Source organism: Gekko japonicus, unplaced genomic scaffold (assembly GCF_001447785.1).
Source record: "Gekko japonicus isolate JY-2015 unplaced genomic scaffold, Gekko_japonicus_V1.1 scaffold2056, whole genome shotgun sequence".
Classification (NCBI taxonomy): Eukaryota; Metazoa; Chordata; class Lepidosauria; order Squamata; family Gekkonidae; genus Gekko; species Gekko japonicus.
Window position 1 is genome coordinate 145644 of NW_015177081.1, and position 25032 is coordinate 170675.

Genomic DNA, 25032 nt, shown 5'->3' on the forward strand with positions numbered 1-25032 from the left:
TCGCGTTGAAGCGGGGGAGGAGGGGCTGGCCGCGGGTGGGAGGGAGGCCAGCGGGGCTGGAGGCTTCCTTCCTTTATTTATTTATTTATTTATCTGTTTATTTATTTTTTTAAGGTTTGCGATCCCTGCACGGCGGCAAGCTGCTTTTCGTGGCTTTTTTTCCTAAGCGCCCCCCCCCCCCTTTTGGTCTGATCCAGCCCGGGGTTGTTCTTCTTCTTATGTCCTTATGGGGCGTAGAGGGGTCGCCAGCGCTCCCTCTTAAGCTGTGGAGTCTTGTGAGCAAAACCTCTACTGGGTGAGCTCCTGGCGCTAAAGTTGTGAGCGAGCCCGTTTGGCTGCTGCCGCCCTGGGCCGCTTGGGTAGGGCGGGATATAAATCCCAAGTAAATAATTAAATAAAATCAGTTTGCTTTTTTGGAGCCGTCCCTTCCTGAGCGGAGACAAAAAATATGTGTGAGCTGGAGGCTAAAGAACTGTGAGCTGGCTCACACTCACTCAGCTTAGAGGGAAGGGCTCTTTTTGTAGCAGGAACTCCTTTGCATATTAGGCGACACACCCCTAAAGTAGCCAATCCTCCAAGAGCTTACAGTATCCCCTGTAAGAAGAGCTCTGTAAGCTCTTGGCGGGTTTGCTACATTAGGGGTGTGTCGCCTAATATGCAAAGGAGTTCCTGCTACAAAAAGCCCTGGAGGGAACACTGTCCACTGGTGGGCAGGAAGTCAGTGAGGCCGGATGCTTTATTTTTCTACTTATTTATTTTTGAAGGTTTGCAATCTCTGCGCCACGACAAGCTGCTTTCGTGACCTTTTTTCCTAACTGCTTCCCCCCCTTTTTTTGGTCTCATCCAGTCCGGGGTGGTTGTTCTTAGGTCCTTCATTCAAGCTGGGGCGTAGAGGGGTCACCAACGCTCCCTCTAAGCTGTGGAGTCTTGTGAGCAAGAACTCTACTTTGTGAGCGACTACTGGCATTAAAGTTGTGAGCGAGCCGTTTGGCCGCTGCGTAAACCAGTTTGCTCTTCTGGAGCCGTCCCTTCCTGAGCGGAGACAAAAAATATGTGTGACCTCTTCAGGCAGGCCGCTCTATAAGGTGGAGGCCACCACAGGAAAGCCATGTCTGCAGGCAGTTGTTGATTTTGCCCTTTCGCAGGTTAGCACCTGCAGAAGACCGTGGCTCCAGTAAGCGAAGCTGTCTTAGCGGACCGTAGGGGAAGAGGCGGCCTCAAAGATATGAGGGGTCAAGGCCGTGAAGGGCTTTGTATGTGATGGATACCAGCTACCTTTGCAGACCTGCAACCCACTGAGCCTCAAATAAAGGGATAGTTCAGTTCAGACATCTTTAATGGCATAGTAGTATATAATAAATACATTTAAGAAGATACATTTAATTCCAGTAAGTAAATTAAGACAATAAAATATGCGTGCTATGTAAAAAGACTGTATCTAAGTGCGGCTGATTCAGCTAAGAATTCTGCAACCATAATTGTGGTAGGAATAGGTCACATGCCATCAGAGTCACATGACAGGAAAAGGAGGGAGCCAGTGTTACAGTTTTACCACTGTCAAGGCTTGGATGACAGACCGAAGAGCCAGGAACATGAATAAAGTTGTGGGGCAAAGCCACCAAGGAATCCTCTTTGCCACCCGTTGACCTCCCCGTAACATTGCTCCTCTGAGTGTGCATGCATTCTGAGGGCTGGCACACTTGCTCTCTACCTGCGTGTCCTAGCATCAGGACATTTCAGAAGGTACCAAAAAGTAGGGGGGCGGCTCTTCAGGGGCCTGTATTCCGTTAGGTAGGTCAGTTACCTCCCCCTGAGGGTTTCAACCTGTTGCCTGGAGACAATTGATTTAGTCTCTTGTAGCAGACTTCTGCCTGCATGTCAAATCTAGAGCAGTTGTAAAGGCACGGATTGCCTTTCTTATAATGCTCATGATTTTGTTAGTAAGCAGTTAGTAGACATTTAACTGACTAGACTAGTCAATGACCGGAACCTGCAAGAAGTAAATATTGGCATCTCACTTCCTTATAGATATTGTGGTGGATTAGTTACTGGGAGGGGATTATCCTCTGATACGTTGTCTCCACAAATGCCGTAGTTTTGAATAAAAGGGGTGGGGTTTTTTAGTGTGGTTCTCCCCCTCCTGTTTCCTTTTTTTCCAATTGAAGAAGAATTATGATTTTTGTCTCTATCAAAAGTTTAGTGCTCCTGTTTACTAATAGAGCCAGGTCCTCTCTGATCAGATTTGCATTTCTGCCCTAACACATTTGTTTGGGAAAAAAAGCCCTATTGATTCCAGTGTTTAGGATTACAGCCTTAGGTACTCATTCGTCTTTCAGATATCCCTGTCGTCGTGTGTAGACTTGGACCCTCGTGTGTGTTCTAGGTATTTTTACAGTATCATTTGAATGTAGTTATACACAAAGAGTTCATAGAGGCCACTGTTGAGTCCCGATACAGCTGTCTTTTGGGTTTTTTTTTAAAAGAATCTGATGCTAAGATCCCTGTGCCGTACCTCCTGCATATCTTGGCATGCAGGTGGGACCAGCAGAGAAGCAAGATTCGCTCACTCAGCAGTAGAGATAATTCCTTTTTTTTAGCATATACTAGTTCAAATATTTTGTTTTTCCTCTTCCTGTCATATGACTGGCGCCGCAGTGAGTCCTGCTACCACATGGGAGGTTAAAAGGTGGACCTGGAAAGGTTGGAACTTTGTGCTGGAGTGACAGATACTGCAGTTAGTATATATTAACGCAGGGTTTGACAAATCCCTGGTTGCCATGGGGCCTGGAAATTCCATTGTGGTGCCTAGTATTTTCAGCAGTGATTTAATTGTAGCTTCTCTGAGCATTTCTCAGAGGCAGTACAAAGGATGGATGAAACGGGTTCTTTCACTGCTGAAAAAGGGAAGAAGGGGTCTCTCATGACCACAAAAGAAACCCAGCTTGGGATCATGGGACCTATACAGGACAAAAGTCGTGTAGCTGTAACAAGAATTAGCGGAGGAGGTTGTACAAAACAAGCTGGCTGGATCCAACCGAAAGCTTCTTTATTATTTGGTATCAGAATGTTTTGTTCTATGACATGAAACAAATGTGCACGAAGTTCTTCTGATTGCTTGTTTATGTGTAAACTTAACTTTATACTGTTCAGAGATGGTGGATGGATTCAGTTTTTTGGTTGCTTCTTACAGTATATACCAGTTAGTCTCCAGGTCCAATTCAAGGTGTTGGCGCTAACCTTCGAAGCCCTCAACGGTCTGGGACGCTCATACCTATGGGACCGCCTCTCCCGTTACAGCCCCCACACTCCCTTTGGTCATTGTCTAGGGGCCTCTTGCAGGTGCCTGGCCCCAAGATGACATGGTTAGCTGTCACCAGGGAAGGGCCTTCTCAGTTGTGGCCCCTACTCTGTGGAATGCACTCCCGGATGGCACCCGCACCCTAGCGGAATTGTTTAGTTTCCGCAGGGGGCATGCAAGGCTGAGCTGCTTAGGTTGGTCTTGGGAGGGTAACCACATGTTTGGGCCGTTTCAGAAGTGATGTGGTGATAGCCACATATTTTAATATTTTAATGTTAATATTTTATTGCTAATTTATATTTGTTGCTTGTTTTTATGTTCTTTTTAACTGATTTGTTTTAATGTTGTGAGTCACCAGGAGACCCTTTGGGTGAGTGGCGACTAAAAAATCTGGCAGGGAGGGCAGGAGAAACATTTAATTAAATAAATAGATAAATAAAAATCCAACAGATAAAAATGCCGGGGCTTCAGTATTAAGCTAAACAAAGCTTTTAAAAGCAAATGATGGGATTATGAAAAATTGGGGAGCACTTAGGCTCCAGTCAGAGGTTAACTTTTTTGTCGTGGTCATGATAAACAGGGTTACTCCTATATTTATTTATATACAGCAATATGTTTGGCATAGTTTTCATACTGTTTAATACTATTATGAGAAACTGTGAAGACGTTAGGATTAGGTGTTTTTGGCAACACTACCTAAAAAATGTGGTCAGTGAAAAGCAAACCCCAAAAGCTAAAGGGGGGGGGGAGAGTCTGGCTGCTACGTTTTTGGGATGGCTCCGAAGGAAAGTTGTCTTGAACTCAAATACCCCCATGTTCATTTTAATAAAAGACAAGGTTTTGAATGCATGTATGTACGACTTGTATAGAAGAGGCTTTGTGGATGAGTCAGGGGATCTCTGACTGAGTCGTGAGGTAATTGTGGCATCGCACACTTCAGGTGATAGGATGAGAGAAAATAGCCACTCTCCGCCTTTAGCAGCACTACCATTGTATTGTAGCGTAATGCTGGATCCGACCCTTCCATGAACAGTGAATTGGTGGCACGGGTCCACGTTCCTCTTCGCTGTAGAGGCCTCTGTGACATCTCACCCAGAAGCTGGTTGCTAGGGCTTATTTATGCTATTATATTAGGTTTGTATACTGCCCTCCCCGGGAGAGGGCTCAAGAGACCCTCGTGGGATGTGTCATAGCAGGTTGCTGCAAGGAGGAGGAAGCGGCTGAAATCTCCCCCATCCTCCTGTGCCCTCTTGTATGAGCAAAGCAGTCTCTGTGCAGAGACCAAAAGGTTCTGACCGGAGTCCCGTATCCCTGGCTTTAATGGGGGGTCCCTCAGGAACAGCTTTGATGGAGGTAGATCCTACCATATTTCTACTGAGGGAGTCCCTGAGGCTTTTGATGGCGTAAGAGCCCACTATACATTTTTATATATCTAATGAAAGAAGTTAATAAAATGTTTAGACAAAGTCCATATGAGTAGAAAATAAGAAATTGCATATATTCATATATTTGCAAATTTTATATGATAGCACAAGGTGGGGAAATGATACAGGTACTATAATAGAGGAAAAGATTGATATTAAGTGTTGGTTTGAAAATAAAAAACATATATAAAAAAAGGAACAGCTTTTCAGAGGGTTGTAGGGTCTGAACTGAGAATGGGAGGATGGAAAAAATCAGTCCTGCAAATTCACTTTTTTTGGGGGGGGGGCGGGGTTTGGATCCAGCCCTTGTGTCAGATCTCAGAATAACACTATTTTACATTATCCAAAAAATTCTGTGGCTAAATTTCCACTTACTTTCAGATATACCCACACCATTTACTTTGCCATGTCTTTGCATAATCATTTACACCAGGGGTGTGGTGCCTGATGACACCTTCCTGGTGCCCACCAGATGCTTTTAGAAAGTGGGTGGGGCTAGGCGGGGCTTTTGGCCCCACAATTTCTGTTTGGCTGTGCAGATTTAAAGGTGTCCTGTTAAGCAAAGCCTCTGCCTGAAACGTTGAAGAGGTACTATTACAGTTCGACATAAGCTTGCTCTCACAGTTTGACATAAGCTTGCTCTGTGACATTTTGTGGTTGGCTCCGACTCCTGTGTGCCCACTGCCTTATGTCAGAATTCCAGCGGTGTCCAGGGGCTGATTTGTGCTGTTTTCTTGGAACATTGCAAGTGGTAGACGTGATTTTGATGAGTGCTGTGACATCTTTATCAGTCAGGATTCTGGTTCATAATATTTGCTGTATAGGTTTCGTTGGAAAACTGTCTAAAAGCCTAACAGCATAATCAGCATATCTTCTGCACATTTGATGCCATTATCTTTTTTTTTATGCTCTGCAAACTGTAATCGCTTTAGTTTGGACATATCTTTATTATGGGAAAAGTTTAAGTGTATGCAGTACTAACCCTAACCTAAACCCGTTTTCTTGCTTTAGCAACATAGTTGTTAGTTAGCATATAAAATTGTATAAATTGGCATATGTATGGAATTTAGCTGCTTTTTCTACAAGCAAAATTGCAAATTATTAAAGAGAAAGAATTGCAAACTGTTTCACCATATGGTATCTCATCACACTTATTCCAAAGGGGGAAAGAAATAATTTCAAAGGAGTCTCTTGGTATTCCCCAGCATTTTCCACTTCTTCCAGTGGAAAACTGGGAGAAATTCCTCAGTCTTCAGAAAGGGAAGTCCGTCCTTCCTGGGCAGAAAAGATCTTGTCACTGTGGGACATTCCCTGGTAACTTCCAGATTAGATTAATGCAATGTGGTTTATATGAGGCTGTTCTTGAAGACTGTTGGTACAGAATGTTGTGGCCAGAGTGATGAATAGTAGGGACCATATTGCTGTAGTCTTGTTCTGTCTACACTGGCTTCCAGTTTGCTTCCAGGCTCAATTCAGGGTGTTGGTATGGGCTTTTAAAGTCACCCAATCTCCTCGCATCTGCTGATTAAGAGATTTTTGATAGGATCTCCTCTCCCATCTTCCTACAGCACACAGATTTCCGCCTTGGAGGGTATTCAAATACATGATGACAGTAGCGAGAACTATTTACGCAGTAAAATGGAAAGTAGACATCTGTCCACGTTTAGAAGAACAGGAAAATAAACTTGCTGATTATGCAGTAATGGCAAAATTAACAGCCTATTTGAGAAACAGGTCTCAAATAGGCTGTTGAGGAGAGATGGAGTGTGTATTATGCTAGCAGGAGGTAAGGTAATGAAATAGAAGTAGAATTAAAATCTGTTCCAAATGAAATATCTCGAATACAAATGGATACTATTTATCTATTAATGGTTCAAATGAAAATGTAGAAGTGGCACGGATATTTCTTTTGTAAAATCTGTCTCAAAAGGTCAAAGTCTTTCTTAACACACTTCTTGGTAAATCCTGAAAGGTCTGCACTTCTTTCCATGCAATCTTGACTGGTGATTCCCTTTGGTTCTTTAGTATTATCTCATATTTTCTTGTAGGTGAATCGGACCAGTATATCTTGAGGTAACTTACTCTTGAATGCAGATCTTGAATTCACTCTAAAAATCTAGGCAGTGTCAGGAAAGTCTTCAACCTTCAAATAATTCTGAATTAAATCATGAAAGCTTTCCCCCCAAATTTGGCCTCCCAAAGTCCTCTGGAATTTCTTTAAAATGCAGATTATTATTGAGGTTCCAGGATTTCATTTCTTCTGCCTTCTCAGTCCAAAGATCCTGCCTTTCTAAATGTGTGTCATTATCTTTTTGCTTCTCTTCGGTTTTTCTGATTTCTTGTGTTCTTGTAATTTTAAATTAATTTCTAATAGTCTAGCTGATATCTCTTGACACACTCTTAAATGTTCTTCTGGAGATTCTTGAATATTTCTCTGAATACTCTGAATATTCTTTAAGGTTCTTTTCTCTGAATCTTAAATGGTCTTTTGAAGTTCTTTTTTCAAATTATTGTGTTTGGTGCACCACGTGTCCATGATAATCTTCCCACCATATCTTCAGTTCTCTGGTCCTCGTCTGTTTCATCTGTACTCCTTTTTCTTTTTCTCTTTGATGTGTTGCCATTTTCCTGTTTGGTCTTCTCTTTTTAAAAATATTGTACATGCTTTCCGTATATTATTTCCATATATCAAATGCATAACAATCAAAGTTTATACTATTTCAGTAACTCAGCTAAAGTATGCAGATCTTGAATTCACTCTAAAAATCTAGGCAGTGTCAGGAAAGTCTTCAACCTTCAAATAATTCTGAATTAAATCATGAAAGCTTTCCCCCCAAATTTGGCCTCCCAAAGTCCTCTGGAATTTCTTTAAAATGCAGATTATTATTGAGGTTCCAGGATTTCATTTCTTCTGCCTTCTCAGTCCAAAGATCCTGCCTTTCTAAATGTGTGTCATTATCTTTTTGCTTCTCTTCGGTTTTTCTGATTTCTTGTGTTCTTGTAATTTTAAATTAATTTCTAATAGTCTAGCTGATATCTCTTGACACACTTCTTAAATGTTCTTCTGGAGATTCTTGAATATTTCTCTGAATACTCTGAATATTCTTTAAGGTTCTTTTCTCTGAATATTAAATGGTCTTTTTAAGTTCTTTTTTCAAATTGTTGTGTTTGGTGCACCACATGTCCATGATAATTTCCCCACCATATCTTCAGTTCTCTGGTCCTCGTCTGTTTCATCTGTACTCTTTTTTATTTTTCTCTTTGATGTGTTCTTGTTGCCATTTTCCTGTTTGGTCTTCTCGTTTTAAAAATATTATACATGCTTTCCGTATATTATTTCCCTTATGTTCTTATGTTCTTATACTATTTCAGTAACTCAGCTAAAGTATATGTCCATTAAAATAAAAAGGTATTATCTACGGTTCTTATAAAAAAGAGCTAAATGTAGCAAGAAATGAGTGTTGGATGAATATAGTATAAATGAGAAAAGTAGCTTATCTTCTGATCATTAAATCACAATCCTAAAAGAGCCAGTTTGATATAGTGGTTAGGAGCACAGACTCTAATCTGGGAGAACCGGACTTGATTCCCCACTACTCCACATGCAGCTGCCGGTGTGACCTTGGGTCAGTTACAAGTTCTTTCAAAGCTGTTCTCTCAAGGGCAGTTCTCTCAGAGCTCTCTCAGCCCCACCGACCTCACAGGGTGTCTGTTGTGGTGAGGGGGAGGGAAAGGAGAATTGTAAACCGCTCTGAGACTCCTTCAGGTAGTGAAGGGCAGGGTATAAATCCAATTTCTTCTTCTTCACCAACAGAACTTTTTTTTTTCCTATTCAAATTTTGTAAAGCAGGGTGGAAAGGTGATAAATGAGAAGGGGGATAGTGGAGGGAGAAGGAGGGGACAAGGAAATAGAAGGAAAAAACAGTGGCGTCTTAGCTTTGTTTTCTATTACGTTGATTCATCTAAGGTCTTCAGATCTCCCCCCCCCCCCCCATTTTCTTATTTTTCTCTCTGGGGAATTTGAAAAAAGGTGCCCAAATTGGAAAATATGTAACAGAGGAAAATGAATAAGTCTTGTCTTTCCGAGGAGCAGACTGTCTGGCAAAATGGAGGTTTTAAATCCCCGCTGCACCATATCAGAGATGAAACACTAAACACTTCAAACAAATGTCTTTCACCAAAGATGGTGGGGAATATGAAAGAGTAAAAATTGAAATGACCAATTGTATATTCCGCAGAGTAGATAATAAAAAAGAGCTTCACTTACCTATCTGTTTATCTAATAGCCAAGTTGCCCCCTCCGTGCGGATATCTAAATCTACACATTGGGGGCACTTGGGGGGCAGGGAGATTTTCCTGCACACTTGGAGCAGTCTCCAGGTGCGCAGAAAAATCTAAAAAGTTGAAAAAAATATATGGGGGATACTTAAATCCCCCAGAAAGTAAAAGAGCGTTCCCTGTGCATGCGCAGAAAATGCTCTGGCCGTTGGGGGGGAGACTCTGCTGGCCCGGAGGCTGGGAGCCGCTCAGGTCGTACTGCTGGAGCCAGGGGGGGTAGGAGATTGGCGGGCCCGGCTGCTGGGAGCTGCTCAGGCCGCGCCCGGTGGGGAGGAGATCGGTAGATCCAGTGGCTGGGAGCCACTCAGGCCGCACCACTGGGGCCGGGGTGAAGGCTTGGTATCGCAGGTCCCCCCTTCTTATTTAGCTTGGAAAGCAGCCCCAAGTGCAGTTCAGCCAAAATAAAGTTATTTAAAACTGGTTACATAAATCTCTTGCTGAGTAGCTGTAGTTAAAGATCAAAGTTTAACAGAAGCCTTGCTCCAGAAGCCATAAATTTTCAAAGGGGGTCCCTCTTACCCTTATATATTGGAAGCTGACTTCAAACGCTGCTGGTAGTCTGCCAGTCTTTCCAATTACAATCGCAGTTCCAGGAGTCCAAACTATTGTAGAGATTGCTGAATCCAGATTGATTTTTTTTAAAAAGCGAGAGGGAAAGGGATCAGTTGTGGTTGGCTGACATCAGCAGAAAGCCTTCCTTGTCTCAGCTCCCATTGATATTTCCAGAACCAGAGTGGAAACCTGATTTAGCAAGCCCCCCCCCCCATGGATTCACCTGTCATTTGGGTCTCCTCTCTGAGGGAGAGGTAAGGATAGAGAAGTAAATTCCTCCTTTCCCTGGCATTGTTCACCCCGTAGCAAGAAAGCACTCAGAGGCCTTTGAAAGTGCTCATCAGGTCACCATGTTCCCCAGAAATGAAATTTTTGTTAGTCTTTAAGGTGCTACTGGACTCTTGCTCTTTTCTAGTGGTATAGACAGACTAATGAGGCTACCCGTCTTGGTCTGTCTTCATTAGAATAGTGTAACCTTGCATTGGAAATGACAACAATTACTTAAAATTTGCAGTTTCTAGATGGGTTTTTTCTTTACTGACAAGACTTGTACGGCTGTCACAAAGTTAAGAACATAAGAGACGCCAATGTTGGATCAGGCCAAAGGTCCATCCAGTCCAACACTCTGTATCACACAGTCCAAAAATACCAGGGGCCATCAGGAGGTCTACCAGTGGGGCCAGGACATTAGAAGCCCTCCCACTGTTGACCCCCCCAAGCACCAAGAAGACAGAGCATCACTTGCCCCAGAGTCCCTATCTATACCTTGTGGCTAATAGCCACTGATGGACCTCTGCTCCATATGCTTATCTAATTCCCTTTTGAGGCCGTCCATGATTGTAGCCGCCACCACCTCCTGTGGCAGTGAATTCCACGTGTTAATCACTCTTTGGGTGAAGAAGTACTTCCTTTTATCCATTCTAACCCGACTGCTCAGCAATTTCATGGAGTGCCCACGAGTTCTTGTCTTGTGAGAAAGGGAGAAAAGTACCTCTTTCTCTACCTGCTCTATCCCCTGCATGACCTTATAAACCTCAATCATCTCACCCCTCAGTCGTCGTTTCTCCAAGCTAAAGAGCCCTAAGCGCCTTAACCTTTCCTCATAGGGAAAGTGTTACAACCCTTTTATCATTCGAGTTGCCCTTTTCTGCACTTTTTCCAAAGCTATAATATCCTTTTTAAGATGTGGTGACCAGAACTGCACACAGTATTCCAAATGAGGTTGCGAGTAAAAGATGTAAAAGATGAACGTTTTAACTGCTGTTTTTATGTCTTAGTACGTATTTAAACTCTGTTTTTAATTTTGTTTTCATAATGCATGTTGGGGCGGGTTCATTGTAATGGTTTTTAAAGTGATTTTTATCATCTATGTTTTAAAACGTTAGCCGCCTTGGGTGGCCCTTTGTGAGGACAGAAAAGGGGGGATATAGATTTTGTAAATGAATAAAATGAGCTGCACCGTTACGCTGTGGAGTTCAGACGTGAGGTCATCTGAGTTCCAGAGTGCGGAAGAGGAAGAAACTGCTTCTGTGTTAGTTCCTGCTTGTGTGTGCTGAACCCTTGGGAGTTGCCTCAAGCTATCAGTGTCCGGGAACCGGTGGGATAGTTACAGCAAATGTGAACTGTGCTGGTGTATGAAGTGATTTAGATCTGAATTTGTCCCTGAGCCGTCAACTGTGAAAGAAATATGTGTAAATGATCTTGGAACAGTAATCTTTGTATAATTTTATTGGATGCCAGCCCTGAACTGGATAGCCCAGGCTAGTCAGATCTCGGAAGCTGGGGGCGGGGGCTGGGGCTGGCCAGTACTCGGATGGGGGGGCCACCAAAGAAGTCCAGGGTCGCCGCACAGAGGGAGGTGGTGGCAAATCACCTCTCGGGATCTCTTACCTTGTTGACGGTTGGAGGAAAAAATAGCTGTGGGCACTGGCTGGCAAGTGGGCACTCTTGCCAACATCCATGCAAGTCTTAATTGGGACCATTGTGCTGGGTCAGTTCCCAGAAGTCTTTGGACTTGAAACTGAAAAGTTAATAGAACTCTGGAGCCTCTTCTCCCCTCACCGTTCCTGCCTGTGTGATGAAACCTGGGGAGGGGTGTTGGCCTGTTGTGTGGAGACCTTTAATGTAAAATCTGTGTGGGAGAGGGGGAAGCCTTTGCTTGAAATAGAACCTTTTAATATATATAAGTATATAAAAAGACAAAATTTATTTTTTCTGAGAGCCAGTTTGGTGTAGTGGTGAAGTGCGCAGACTCTAATCTGGGAGAGCCGGGTTTGATTCCCCACTCCTCCTCTTGCAGCTGCTGGATGACCTTGGGTCAGTCACAAGTTCTGTCAGAGCTGTTCTTGAAAGAGCAGTTCTCAAAAAAGCTCTCTCAGCCCCACCTTACCTCACAGGGTGTCTATTTTGGGGAGGGGAAGGAGTTTGCATGCTGCTCTGAGACTCTGAGTGAAGGGGGGGATAAAACCAGTCTCCCCCTCCTCCTCCTCCTGATGCATTGTAACACTCAAAGTGTTCAGCTCCGATAAAGCTCTAGCAAAGGCTGTGTTGTAGAAATGCAGGGATTTGTGAGTGTAATCCTGCCAACCCCAGTGCCTGTGGTGTTAGGAAGACCTGCAGCGGGACTGCCAGAATTTGATTCTCATTGCAAGATCTGTTGGAAAATGCAAAGGCATCTGACAGTATTTCCTGCTGGAAACGGACTACTAGAGTAGTAAAATTACTTCTTCATTAATGGCTCCTGACATTCTGTGTGGACAGGCATGACTGTCACTAGACTTCCATTTTAGTATGCCTTGGGGAAAATAAAGATTACAGAAATGCTTGATATAAGAAAATACAAAGAGCCCTGCTGGATCAGACCACTGGTCCCTTCTAGTCCAGCATCCCGTCTCATACAGTGGCTAACCAGTTCCTCTGGAGGGCCAACAGCAGGGCAGAGAGGCCGAGGCCTTCCACTGATGTTGCCTCCTGGCTCTGGGATTCAGAGGATTCGTTCGTCTGAAGGTGGAGGTCAGCCACCATGGCTAGTAGCCATAGACTTATTCTCCATGAATGTATCCAATCCAATCCCCTTTTAAAGCTGTCTGTATCCTGTCTTAAAATGCTCCATAAATCTGATATTGTTAAAATATGTAAAAAAAAAAATTGCTTATACTTTCATACAGATATCGAAGCACAGATTCGAGAAATTCAAGGCAAAAAAGTCGCCCTTGATGAAGCTCAAGGAGTCGGCCTTGACTCGACAGGATACTATGATCAAGAGATCTACGGCGGAAGCGATAGCCGGTTTGCTGGATACGTAACTTCGATTGCTGCAACTGAATTAGAGGATGTAAGTGCATTTCAGCAGACTGTTACCGAAACCAAGATTCGGCTGTATTTGCAATTGCAGTTACTCAAAAATGGCGTAGCCTGTGTTTCCACGGGAAAGAGAAAAGAGTTTGGGTGGCAGTTACTAGGATGGTGTCTGCCAGCATTATGGGTGATGTGTGTGTATATTTATTCACTGAAAGAAATAATTTGCATTGTTTTTTGTGGAAACAAGTGAAGGAATACTCCGTGGCAGACACCATCAGATTCCATGGCAAGAACGGCTGTGTCCTTGTGGTCTTAACTCCCTGGACACAATTGAGCATTTAATGGTCGTATGTCCCCTATATGATTCACCTCATGAAAAATTGCTTTCAACTTGGCTTCATCCCAAATATTATCTGAGTAGTAAGTCAAAATGCCAGTTTCTTTTGAGTGACTTGGCCCCCGAGACCACCAGTGGTGTGTTGCCGAATTTCTCATAGAAGTTCTTAAAGTACAAAATTTTAGATAGTGCTATTCTGGACTGCACCTAATTTATATGGAATCCTAGACCTTAATTTTTATGGTACAATGTTCTAAGTGCTATTCTTGACTGCACCTAATTTATATGGAATCCTAGACCTTAATTTTTATGGTACAATGTTCTAATCTGTTTTTTGACTGATGATATGCCATTAATGGTCTATGAATGAATGAGTGAAGGAGCTGCAGTCATTCATCTGGAGGCGGGGGGCGGGGAGAACCTATGCCCTGGCTTTTACGTGGGGGTTGCTGGTAGCTGGGACTAGTACTTCATGTTAGCACATACCTGCATTTGCAGTCCTGTAAATCTCACACATAAGTCCAACCGGATCTGCAGATTTCTGTAGCAGAGGCAGTGCTCGAACCTCAAATTGTGCTGTTTATAACGGAGATGAGGAGGGCACACCTTATGTATGATGTGTCAGCTAGGCCTCTCCAAGCCCTGGCTGCCATGGGAGTGTTTCTATTATCTCTATTAGCCAGTTTTGTGTAGTGGTTAAGTGTGCGGACTCTAATCTGGGAGAACCGGGTTTGATTCCCCACTCCTCCACTTGCACCTGCTGATGTGACCTTGGGTCAGTCACAAGCTCTGGCACAGCTGTCCTTGAAAAAGAGCAGTTTGTGTCCGAGGAGGGTACACGTTAACGTATGATGTGTCAGCTAGGCTTCTCCAAGCCCTGGCTGCCATGGGAGTGGGGGTGTCTCTGGAATGTTAGGTTTCAGCAGTGCGGTGTCTTCTGTGTTTCTGTTATCTCTGTATGACCTTCAATGCCTGGTTTAGCATTTCTCTTGGGAAAAGTAGCCTGTTATTTTGGCGGGCTTCTACCTGGTCCCTGATTGGCCCTGGGCCATCGGGGCCTCTTCAAATATAACTATTCACTTTTCTGCACTATTTTAGTTCTAACACGGAATGGTTAAGATATCTGCATACTCTCAATTTCTCAATAAACTTCTTTGAAAGAAAGCTGTCAGGAACTGATTGCTGCGGTAGTCTGACACGATGCTTGTTTGAATCCATTCAGAAATTGCGTTGGGAGTTGTAGACCGTAACGTCTCGTGTCGGGTGTGCTCTGCTTTCAGTAGTCCGATGCCTTCTCAGTTTTTCAATCACTGTCAATATGTCCCAATACCCTGAGAAATCCAGGTTGGCTGGTTGGGTTGTATGGATAGTTTAAGATCTACATACCAGTTGTGGGTCCTAACGGCAAAGCAATTTGATGCTGCGATCTGATGGCAAAAAGTAACGATCAGTAAACGTTCTTTTGTGTTCTCCCCTAGGATGACGATGACTACTCCTCGACAAGCTTGCTCGGCCAGAAGAAGCCAGGGTACCATGCCCCAGTGGCATTGCTTAATGATATACCACAGTCAACGGAACAGGTACATATCCCCCTTTACTGTTCTCGAAGGATAGTCAGGCATGGATTTCAGCAGTGTAGACTGAGTTGAGCCGCCTAACAGCCCAGGCTAGCCCAGTCCCACCACAGCGTTGATGCTAAGCAGTGTCGGCCTTGGTTCGTACTTGGGCGGGAGACCCCCAAGGAAGACAGGGGATTACTGTGCAGAGGCAGGCAGTGGCGAATCACCCCTGCTCGTCTCTTGCCTCGAAAACCCTACGAGGTCGCCAGAGGTTGACTGTGACTTAATGCCACATTTTTATGTGTAAAGCTTAATTGTGTCGCATGAAGAACAGGGGTCCCTAGCAATGCTCCCTCTAAGCTGCGGAGTCTTGTGAGCGAAAATTCTGCGTATTGAGCTGCCGGCATTAAAGTGGCGAGCGAGCCATTTGCCTGCTGCATCAATGAGTTTGCTCTGGAGCCGTCCCTTCCTGAGCAGAGGCAAAAATGTGTGAGCCGGAGGCTAAACAACCGCGAGCTACCTCACACTCACTCAGCTTAGGGGGAGCACTGGCTCCCGAGCCTTTTTGAGGCTGTTGCCACCATTGGGGCTCTGACACAGCATAGTGGGCTCATCCACAAAATGGCTGGCCCGGGAGGTGGAGCCAGCCAGGAAATGACTGCTGCAGCTTACTGCAGTGAAGGTTCTTGTGCTGTGGCTGCAGCTGCTCCCAAAGGAAAGTTTTTTAAAAATCTGCACAGCCAATCAGAAGCCTTGCTGAGCCAAAGGCCCGTCTGGCTTTGCTCACTTCCTGAAAACACGTGGTGGGCGCCTGGAAAGGTGTGGGCGGGCGTTGTGATGCCCATTGGCGCTATGTTGGGGACCCCGGTGTAATATTGTTCTGACCGTTGAGTTTGTGTGTAATTGTAAATGCTCAGTTGATGGAATTTCATAGCAGTGTTTCTTTTACGTCTCTACGTAGTCCTATACTTCAGTTAACTTGCTCTGTAATGATTCTGGTGTGTAGCCATATTGGTCTGAAGCAACAGAAGGAAGTTTGAGCCCAGAGGCACCTTTAAGACAAAGTTTTAAAGGTGCCACTGGGCTCAAACTTTGTTTTGCTCTGCAATGGCGGCGCTTATCTGAATCATGAGAGGTATTTCAAACCAAAGCCCTTTTTGAACATAGCAGGCTAGAAGAATGACTTCACCAAAGGGAGCTACTATGAAATGTGCTAGTAACAGCTGGTGCTTGTCAGACTGGACAGAAGGAGACCCAGAAGTCAAATTGCCATATTTTAAAATCCTTCTTAAATACAGAAACTGGCCTGCTTATTCAGCTGTAGCGGAGCAGGTTGTGATGACAAAAATATTGAGAAGGCAGTGATTTATGGCAAAAGCCTTCCGATTTCTGTCTGGGTGCCACATCTGAAAATCATGCTGCGATCCGAGGTAGGGTTCAGGTCGCCACTCAAACTCTCACGTGAATTTTCCCAAGAGTTTCCCTTTGAGTGGCCATCTCACAGAATCTGAGCTCCGTCAGTTTGAGCAAATATTAAACGGAATCTTTAAATAAGAGTTTAATGGGGAAATGTGCTGATTTTCCCAAAATACCATTTTAAACCATTTTTACAGGAAGAGTAATCTCCATGTTGTGACCTGCTTATAAAAGAGTAGGATACTCTTTCCTTTAAAAAAAATTGCCTAAAACTCTGTCATTCACCATCCTTGTTACCCTCTAATGGCCCAGGCAGCTATCTGGTCCCCATCCCCAAAGGAAGGTATTTTAGAAGAAAGATCCAGTCTAGGAGATAATCTCACACTTCCTTTTTTCCCCTCCTGCCTCCATTGTGAAGTCAGGTTCCAGGGACTGATTTGCTCTACTTGGTCAGCTGGTTTGAGGCTGGGAGTGGTTTTGTTTGCATACCTTTGAGATAAATGTTTACTTTTTTCCCCCCCAGTATGATCCATTTGCTGAACACCGCCCACAGAAGATTGCCGATCGGGAAGATGAGTACAAAAACCGCAGGCGGATGATGATAATTTCCCCCGAGCGTCTTGATCCCTTTGCAGATGGTAACTTATTTTCACTTTTTCACTGGACCTTACCCATTTGTCCCCCTTAAATTTATCTTTAGCCCTTTGATTTCTGTTGGCATGCTTATAAATTTAGGATTTTTTTTTTAGTTTGCATAGTTTATTAAAGAGTTGGTTGAAATCATAGTTTGCCATTTTGTTCATCTTTGATAATACAAATTTTCTTTCCAGGTAGAAGGACAAGAAAATAATGAGCCATTGCCATAGAAACACAAAGGGTTAAAGGTTTCTCTTTTCTTTTTGCTTTGGGTTATATGTTACTGTACTTCATACAACTTGTGTATTTAGTGCTGCAGAATCTTCCGCTTTACTTGGAAGCATTCGATCCAAAATCAGAAACTTAAAAAAAAAAGAAAAAGAATGACTGCTTTTTAACATTGCTAACTGGCAGACCAGAGCAGTCGATTCTTGAAATCTCAATTCGAGGAAGTTTAGCTAAGTGAAGCAAAAGCAGCTTTAAGAAACTTTTGAAACTTTTTTAATAGTTCAAGTCTTTTCTGATCATTTTGGAATATAGGTCAGTGCAAGGGGCGTTAGCCCAGCCTGATGGAAACTTTCCTCAGGTGAATCGGCTCGACAGGTGACTTTAGAGCGCCTGTCAGTTAAAGCTCATGATTGGCTGCAGGTTTTTGTAAATGGAAGTGTTTCAGCCTGCATGGATTGCTAGGGATATGGATTTTACTTGCTTAACTGTCATTGATGATAAACATGTATTGTCAGCATTCACCGGCCCGTACTAACTGTCCTTAATTTCTTTCCTACAGCAGTACTGCTAAATGCCAGTCCTGTCTGCATTCTTAAGGGTGCAGTTCAACACATCCTGTGTAGATAATGGTGAAAAAGTATCCCAAAGGAAAGTCCTATCAAAGCTAGTGTCAGAATGACACTGCCAATTGGGCACTGATCTTCAGCGTAGAGAAAAAAAATGTGTTCAGCATTCTTATTTTTCGTCCTCCGTAGTAATGCTATTACTACCTGTATAGCCCACCTGGCACACTTTACAAAGTGATGCTTCCTTGATAAGTTTGTTACTCTATAGCCGGGCTTCTGTAAAGTAAAATATTTGACAGTAGAATAAATTCAAGGTGCAGCTTAGTATATTTAGTGATGTGAAACAAACAAACAAAAACCAAAAAAAGTTTGCCTGTGAGTATCCTTATGAGGGTAAATGTCGTTTACTGCGATCAGCTCACACTTTGTAATTTTACCTGCGGAAGCAGTGGGGGGAGAATTGGGTGCTCTTTAGGCAAAAGGCCTTTAAAATAAGGATCTGGGAATGGCTGTCCAGATTCCTCGAGCGTAAAAGCTGGTTTTTATGATTTAAAAAACAGTTTTGAGTGGTTGTCTAGGTGTACCATAGTGCATAGTCAGATGTAGGCTTTTATCAGCTTGAACAAGGTAATGTGTTGATGATAAATATCTTTCCAAAGTGTTACTAATGGTAAAGAGATAATTTTCTAGGCTTCTATTCTGCCGCTTGAAGTCAGAACTGCTGGTGGAGACAAAGGCACGAAAGTGTACGTATTCCGGATTAGCAACCCAGGAACCCATCACTTCTGAAGACTCTTTTAATCTGTGCTGTCATTTTATCATTCTTATCTCCTTTTTTAAAAAAAATACATATATATATATATTTGTTTTTAAACCGTTGTAGTTATGTTTGTGTTCAAACAGGTTAAATTGATCAGCAAAGTGAATAAACGTAAGAGACACGTGTAACCTTTTTTTAAAAAAGAAATTCAGTCAGAACAGTAAAATTAATTGATTTTTTTTTTACGTTAACGTAATTATTAGAGCAGGGCGTTTTTAAGCACTGACGTTTCAGCCGGTCCCACGCTTATTATGCTTCTGTCCTGTCGCTGTTCTCCTCTGCAGGCGGGAAGACACCTGATCCTAAAATGAATGCCAGAACATATATGGATGTAATGCGTGAACAACATTTAACAAAAGAGGAGGTTGGTGAACATGTTATCTAACTTGGCTAGTCAGTAAAACAAAATACACAGCTGTTGTAGATTTTCCGGGCTGTCTGGCCGTGGTCTTGGCATCGTAGGAACTGACGTTTCGCCAGCAGCTGTGACTGGCATCCTCAGAGGTATAACACAGAAAGAGGGAGTACTCTCTGTGTCAAGGTGAGAAGAAAAATGGTAGGCAGGTAATTTATATCTACTCAGGAAGGTGGGGTGGGGCTGAGTCATTATCTTGTAGGAGTTCCCCAGGCTATGAGCATGCTAATGGAGGAGCTTTCCTGAGGAGGTTCTTTTGGATATGGATTGTTTCCTGTCCTACAATGCCAAGATCACTGCCATACAACCCGGAAAATCTACAACAGGTAATGAACTCCGGCCGTGAAATCCTTCGACAACATAAAATACACAGCATTCAAAACGGAGCTCATCCCCTCCCTTAGAATCAACTGTGGCAACGATCTTTTTCCAGTGTCAGATTTGAAAAATATCACTGCCATATAGATGAAACAAATCAACATTTGTGCGAGAACATAAGAAGAGCCTTGCTGGATCAGGCCAGTGGTCCGTCTAGTGCAGTATCTTGTTTGACACAGTGACCAGCCAGTTGTCCTGGAGGGCCCGTAAACAGGGCATAGAGGCCCAAGGGTCTCCCCTCCTGTTGCCTCCTGCAGGTATCCAGAGGCCTGCTGCCTGAAGGTCCTCTTTACTCACCGCAGCTGGTAACCAATGATTGACCTCTTTTTGATAGATCTAATGCCCTGTTAAAGCCATCTGTGCTCGTGGCCATTGCTACATCTATTGGCAGTGAAGTCAGCATAAGAGCCCTGCTGGATCAGACCAGTAAGGGTCCATCTAGTCCAGCCTCCTGTCTCACACAGTGACCAACCAGTTCCTCTGGAGGGCCAACAGCAGGGCAGAGAGGCCGAGGCCTTCCCCTGAGAAGAACCTCAGAAGAGCCCTGCTGGATCAGACCAGTAGTCCATCCAGTCCAGCATCCCATCTCAGACAGTGACCAACCAGTTCCCCTGGACAGCCAACAACAGGGCAGAGAGGCCGAGACCTTCCCCTGAGAAGAACCTCAGAAGAGCCCTGCTGGATCAGACCAGTAGTCCATCCAGTCCAGCATCCCGTCACGGGCCCTGCGGGACCTAGTGCAGTTCCGCAGGGCCTGCAAGACGGAGCTCTTCCACCAGGCCTTTGGATAGGAGCCGCCGCCACTACCATCATATACCACCTCGCCGCACCGTCCATCCACCAGACCCTATGAGACCCGATGAGGTCGATCAGTTGCTTAAGCTGGGACGCGTTTACCATCAAGATCACAAGAACAAGTCGCTGAGCATTTTGTAAATTGTATAGACTGCATAGATTTTAGCACCAATTTTACTGTATAAAAATCGTTTTTATTGTTTTAGTATTTATGATGTTGTTAGCCGCCCTGAGCTACTGGATAGGGCGGGATAAAAATCGCAAAATAAATAAATAAAATAAAATATTGCCTATCAGCTTCATAAACTGCCTCTGAGGACAGGGTGAAGAAGTTTGCCCTATCTACCCTTCACCCCATGCTTAATTTTATTAATGTTCCTTGTGCCTCTCCCCCACCAGCCTTTCCCCCTCAGTTAAAAAGTCCCAGACTCATAAACCCTTTCCTCATAAGAAAGGTGCTTCAACTCCTTGATCATCCAGGTTGCCCTTTTCTGTGTTTTTTTCCAGTTCTGTAATATCCTTTTTGCAATACGGCAACTGGAACTGCACACAGTACTCCAAAAGGGGTCTGGGCCGTAGCTCAGTTGAAGGTGATTACAGCATTGGCTGTTCTGTCATCGTTCCTTTTCCCAATCATCCCCAACACGGAGCTTGTCTTTTTCACCGCTGCTGCACACCGAAACAACGTCCACAGAATTAGCACATGAAGAGGATGTAGGTTCACTAAGAAAAATCCCTTTCCCTGTCGAATCTGGAATACAAGGGTTTACCATCTTCATTCCATCTTCTTATCAAACTGCTGCCCAAGAAATCATTATTCAGCAACACAACATTGGCATAATTATTTGGTTCCTTTCGTTGCGCTGGGCCACAAGTTAATCTCTAACGAGATCACAATCTGGTGACACCGATTCACCCCGGAATTTTAACTGCAGTACTCCAACCGCGGGACATGAAAGGGGAGTGCGCTTGGGTCTTGGCTAGAGATGTAAAATTTCCGGAAATTTTGAAGCTCGGGAAAAAAACCGTTTTTTTCCAGAAAAAAATGGAAATTTTTGGAAAAATTGAAAAAAATGCTACATTAGCATTTCTTTTGTCTTTTCTAGATTGAAAGTCATTCTGTTACTTTAGGAACATAAAATATTACTATGGACATTTTTACTTGGCATGAAATTATCACAACTAGCATATTAAAAATATAGTGTATCCAAACAATTATTGCACGCAGAATACCCACCCACATGCAAAAACAAAACTGAAACTTTTTTATTTTCTTCTGACAATCGCACCTCCTAAAGGAAGAAATGCATCTTGTTCTTGCATTGGAGAGTTCAGTTTGTAACCTAGGACTTGCTTGTCCTCAGTGCACAGAAATTAGATCAATCTGATACCATATATATATTTTAGAAATGATTTGGAAAATATTTGAACACCTTGTCTTAAAATATTTTATTCATCATGTTAAAATAAAACGTTCCATAATCAATTTTTTTCTTTTCTTTTTTCAATGTTTCCAATTTTTCGGGAAGAAAACGGTTTTTTCCCAAATTTTTCCGTTTTTTTTCCGGGCCTTCACATCTCTAGTCTTGGCCCGTCAAACGTGTTCCAAGTGACCCCCCCAAAAAAGCAGCTAGCATACACTGTTAGCTAAGGGGTGGAATTATTTTGCAACGGGTCGTGTTGGAGGACTTGAATGCCTTGGTCAAATCGATTGTTTTCCTCTTGTCACAGAGGGAGATAAGGCAGCAGCTAGCAGAGAAGGCCAAGGCGGGGGAACTGAAAGTCGTCAATGGTGCCGCATCCCAGCCTCCATCCAAACGTAAGCGGCGTTGGGATCAGACTGCTGACCAGACTCCTGGGACCACACCGAAGAAATTGTCAAGCTGGGATCAAGCTGAGGTAAAGGGGGGGGGGTTTTGCGGGATTAGCAGGAGATGATAGTCTCGGGCTCTTGTGTCGTCTGCTTCTGCTGTAAACCCCCCCCTCCTCACAATCCCCCTTATGCCATTGCTTGCTTGGTGTCGTGGTTAAGTGCGCGGACTCTAATCTGGGAGAACCGGGTTTGATTCCCCACTCCTCCACTTGCACCTGCTGGAGGACCTTGGGCAAGCCACAGTTCTGTCAGAGCTGTCCTTGAAAAAGAGCCGTTTCTGTCAGAGCTCTCTCAGCCCCACCTACAAATTGTGGGGAGGGGAAGGGAAAGGAGTTTGTAAGCTGCTCTGAGACTCAGAGTGAAGGGCGGGGTATAAATCCAATCTCCTCCTCCTCCCTCCCCCCTCCTCTTCTTCTTCCCCAATTTATTCTTAATTTCACCCACTGTGTAGCTTTCCTCTGTCTGACATTCTGACTCTGCCCTACGAAGGCTTCTCCTTCAAATAAATGCTTTTGTCTTTGTGTGTCAGAGTCTTCCTTGTGACCTTTTGCTGCAACCAACTAAAATGATGGCTGCTCTGGATTCTCCCCTCCCCCTGTTGTGCAGCAACTCACCAGGGACTATACCTGTAATTGGCTGATCCTTTTCCAGTTGAATCCATAATGGATCCTGTGCTTTGCTACAAGTTTAAATGGCTACAAGTTTTATTTTTTTTGCTTCCTTGTTCAGACCCCCGGGCATACCCCATCACTGCGATGGGACGAAACGCCTGGCCGTGCAAAGGGCAGTGAGACACCCGGGGCAACCCCTGGATCGAAAATATGGGATCCGACTCCCAGTCATACTCCAGCCGGAGCAGCAACCCCTGGGCGTGACACACCTGGTCACGCGACCCCTGGCCACGGGGGTGCAACTTCCAGCGCACGGAAGAATCGATGGGACGAGACTCCAAAAACAGAGAGAGGTATTATCACAAACGTTCTTGATAAGCATGTGGGCATCTGTCATCTGGGTTACTTCTGCAAGTAACATCTTCCCCGATGTACTGGTTTAAAAATCAGTGGAGAAAGGGACCCTGGAATTCCCGTCCCGTGAAGCCTGGTGTTCTGGGAGTTCAGCAACAAATATAGTGTGCAGGCCTCATCTTGCCCAAACCCATCTCTTTCATATAAATTTTAATGAGAATTTTTTGAACAACAAATAAAACAAAGAGAAAAGCAATAAAAGTAGTAAAAAAAAGTAGAAAAATAAAGTATAAATGAAACACTTCCAATTTTCTCTACAAGTACAAATACAAAAGGAAAGACATCTCTTTTTTCTATAATCAGTTCCCCCCATTAGTCTTCAAAACCATGAGTCATCAGTTCATTTTTTTTCTGTTTTGTGCAGAAAGTCTGTTAAGACATTTCCATTTACAGTCATTTATACTAGCTAATATTTGAATTTTGTTGTGCTTTATATTTGAGTTACGATCATATTGAACAGTATATATGTACTCTGTATATGATGATGAAACTGCAATAAAATGTATTTTGAAAGAAAGGAAAGCTACAGAACAGCCTTATACAGACAAAGGACACTGGAGAAATATTTGGCAGAAGCTGTTAGCAAGTTCCATCATCTTCATCAGCCAATCCTTTACTGTAGGTACTGATAGTTTCCCATTTTTGCACATATAATAAACTTGCTGTCATTTGTCATATACAAAAACAAAGTTCCATGTCTGTTTTCTATGTGTCTGTCCATTAGTCCCAACAAAAGGCCTCTGATTTCAGACATTCTGGATAAATGAATGTATTTGTATCCAGAATTTTTTTGCTTTATTACATGTCCACCATAGGTGGTAGAATGTCCATGTTGTTCACATTTCCAACATCTGTTCAATATATTTCTGTACATTTTAGCTAATTTTTCTGGAGACCTAAACCAGCGATACATTTTATAAAAATTCTCTTTCAGACTAGAACTTAATGTAAATTTAAGACCTTTCAACCACATATTTTCCCACTGTTCCATTTGTATATTTTTAGCCCATTTTATCATAAATTCTTTCAGCTGTTCTTTCTGTCTCAGATTTCAACAAGAGTTTATACATTTTTGCAATAACGTGTAAATCATTCGTACATAGTTCCATTTCAGATTCAGTCTTAGATTTATCAAAGCCATAAGATCTTTTAATCTACTTTAAACCTTTCCAGTAGTTGTGCATAAAAAACCATTGACAACTCTATTCTTGACCGTCAAATCTTCTCTTGATCTCATTGTACATTCCCCCTGTGAAAAATCTAATGCAGGGGTGTCAAACATAAGACCCGGGGGCCGGATCTGGCCCATCCAGGGCTTTTATGCAGCCCGCAAACATCTAGTGTAAGGGAGGGAACAGGAGATTGCTCCGGGGGGAGTGGGCGGAGCCACCCTAACTATGGCTTCAGCATGGCGGAACAGCTTTGTCCGCAGAGGTCAGGCAGTGTAGGAGCGTCTGCCCAGTGCTGCACTGCTGGTTGTCCAGTCCAACCATACTGGTTTTCCTTTGCACCTCCCTCCCAGTGCATGAGGGCTTGCAGTGAGGATACACCAACTCAGAGCTTACCAGCTGCTGTCCTTACAGATCTTCGACGTGGTCTCTGTGCTTCACACCAATGGGTCTAGTGCGCATGCGCTGGATCGATCGGTGCTGTAGCAAGCTCTTTTAACAGATTTTCGCGCCCAGTCCCTCAAGCATGCGCAGGAACCCCACCGCGCATGCCCAGAGGGGTGGGCGCGAACATCCCGCCAGTTCCTTTCAGATGACCACTCGAAGATCACCAGTTTTACAGGTAAGCAACCTGTTTTTTATAGCTCTGGTACCTGGCATTATGTTTTATGGCACAATTGGTTTGGCCCAACAAAGTGACATTTATGTCGGATCCGGCCCTCATAACAAATGAGTTCAAGACCTCTGATCTCTCCTTATATATAATTGAATAGTGGGTGCCAAAGTTCTAATTCTAAAATGCACTCCCTTAGTGTATGGCTGATGGCACTGCTCCTCAGCATATATCGCCACCAATCAGAAGGCAAAGCCCGGGTCCCGCCCACACCACAACTGCTGCGACAA

At 43.6% G+C, this 25032-nt stretch overlaps 1 protein-coding gene across 1 annotated transcript in view; it reads left to right on the forward strand.

Moving 5' to 3' along the window:
- SF3B1 (splicing factor 3b subunit 1) overlaps positions 1–25032 on the forward strand; it is a 52074-nt gene that overhangs the window by 571 nt on the left and 26471 nt on the right. The window contains 6 exon segments of the mRNA XM_015428257.1: positions 12780–12946; positions 14728–14829; positions 16748–16862; positions 18759–18838; positions 21794–21961; positions 22665–22899. Coding sequence (XP_015283743.1) covers positions 12780–12946; positions 14728–14829; positions 16748–16862; positions 18759–18838; positions 21794–21961; positions 22665–22899 — 867 coding nt within the window.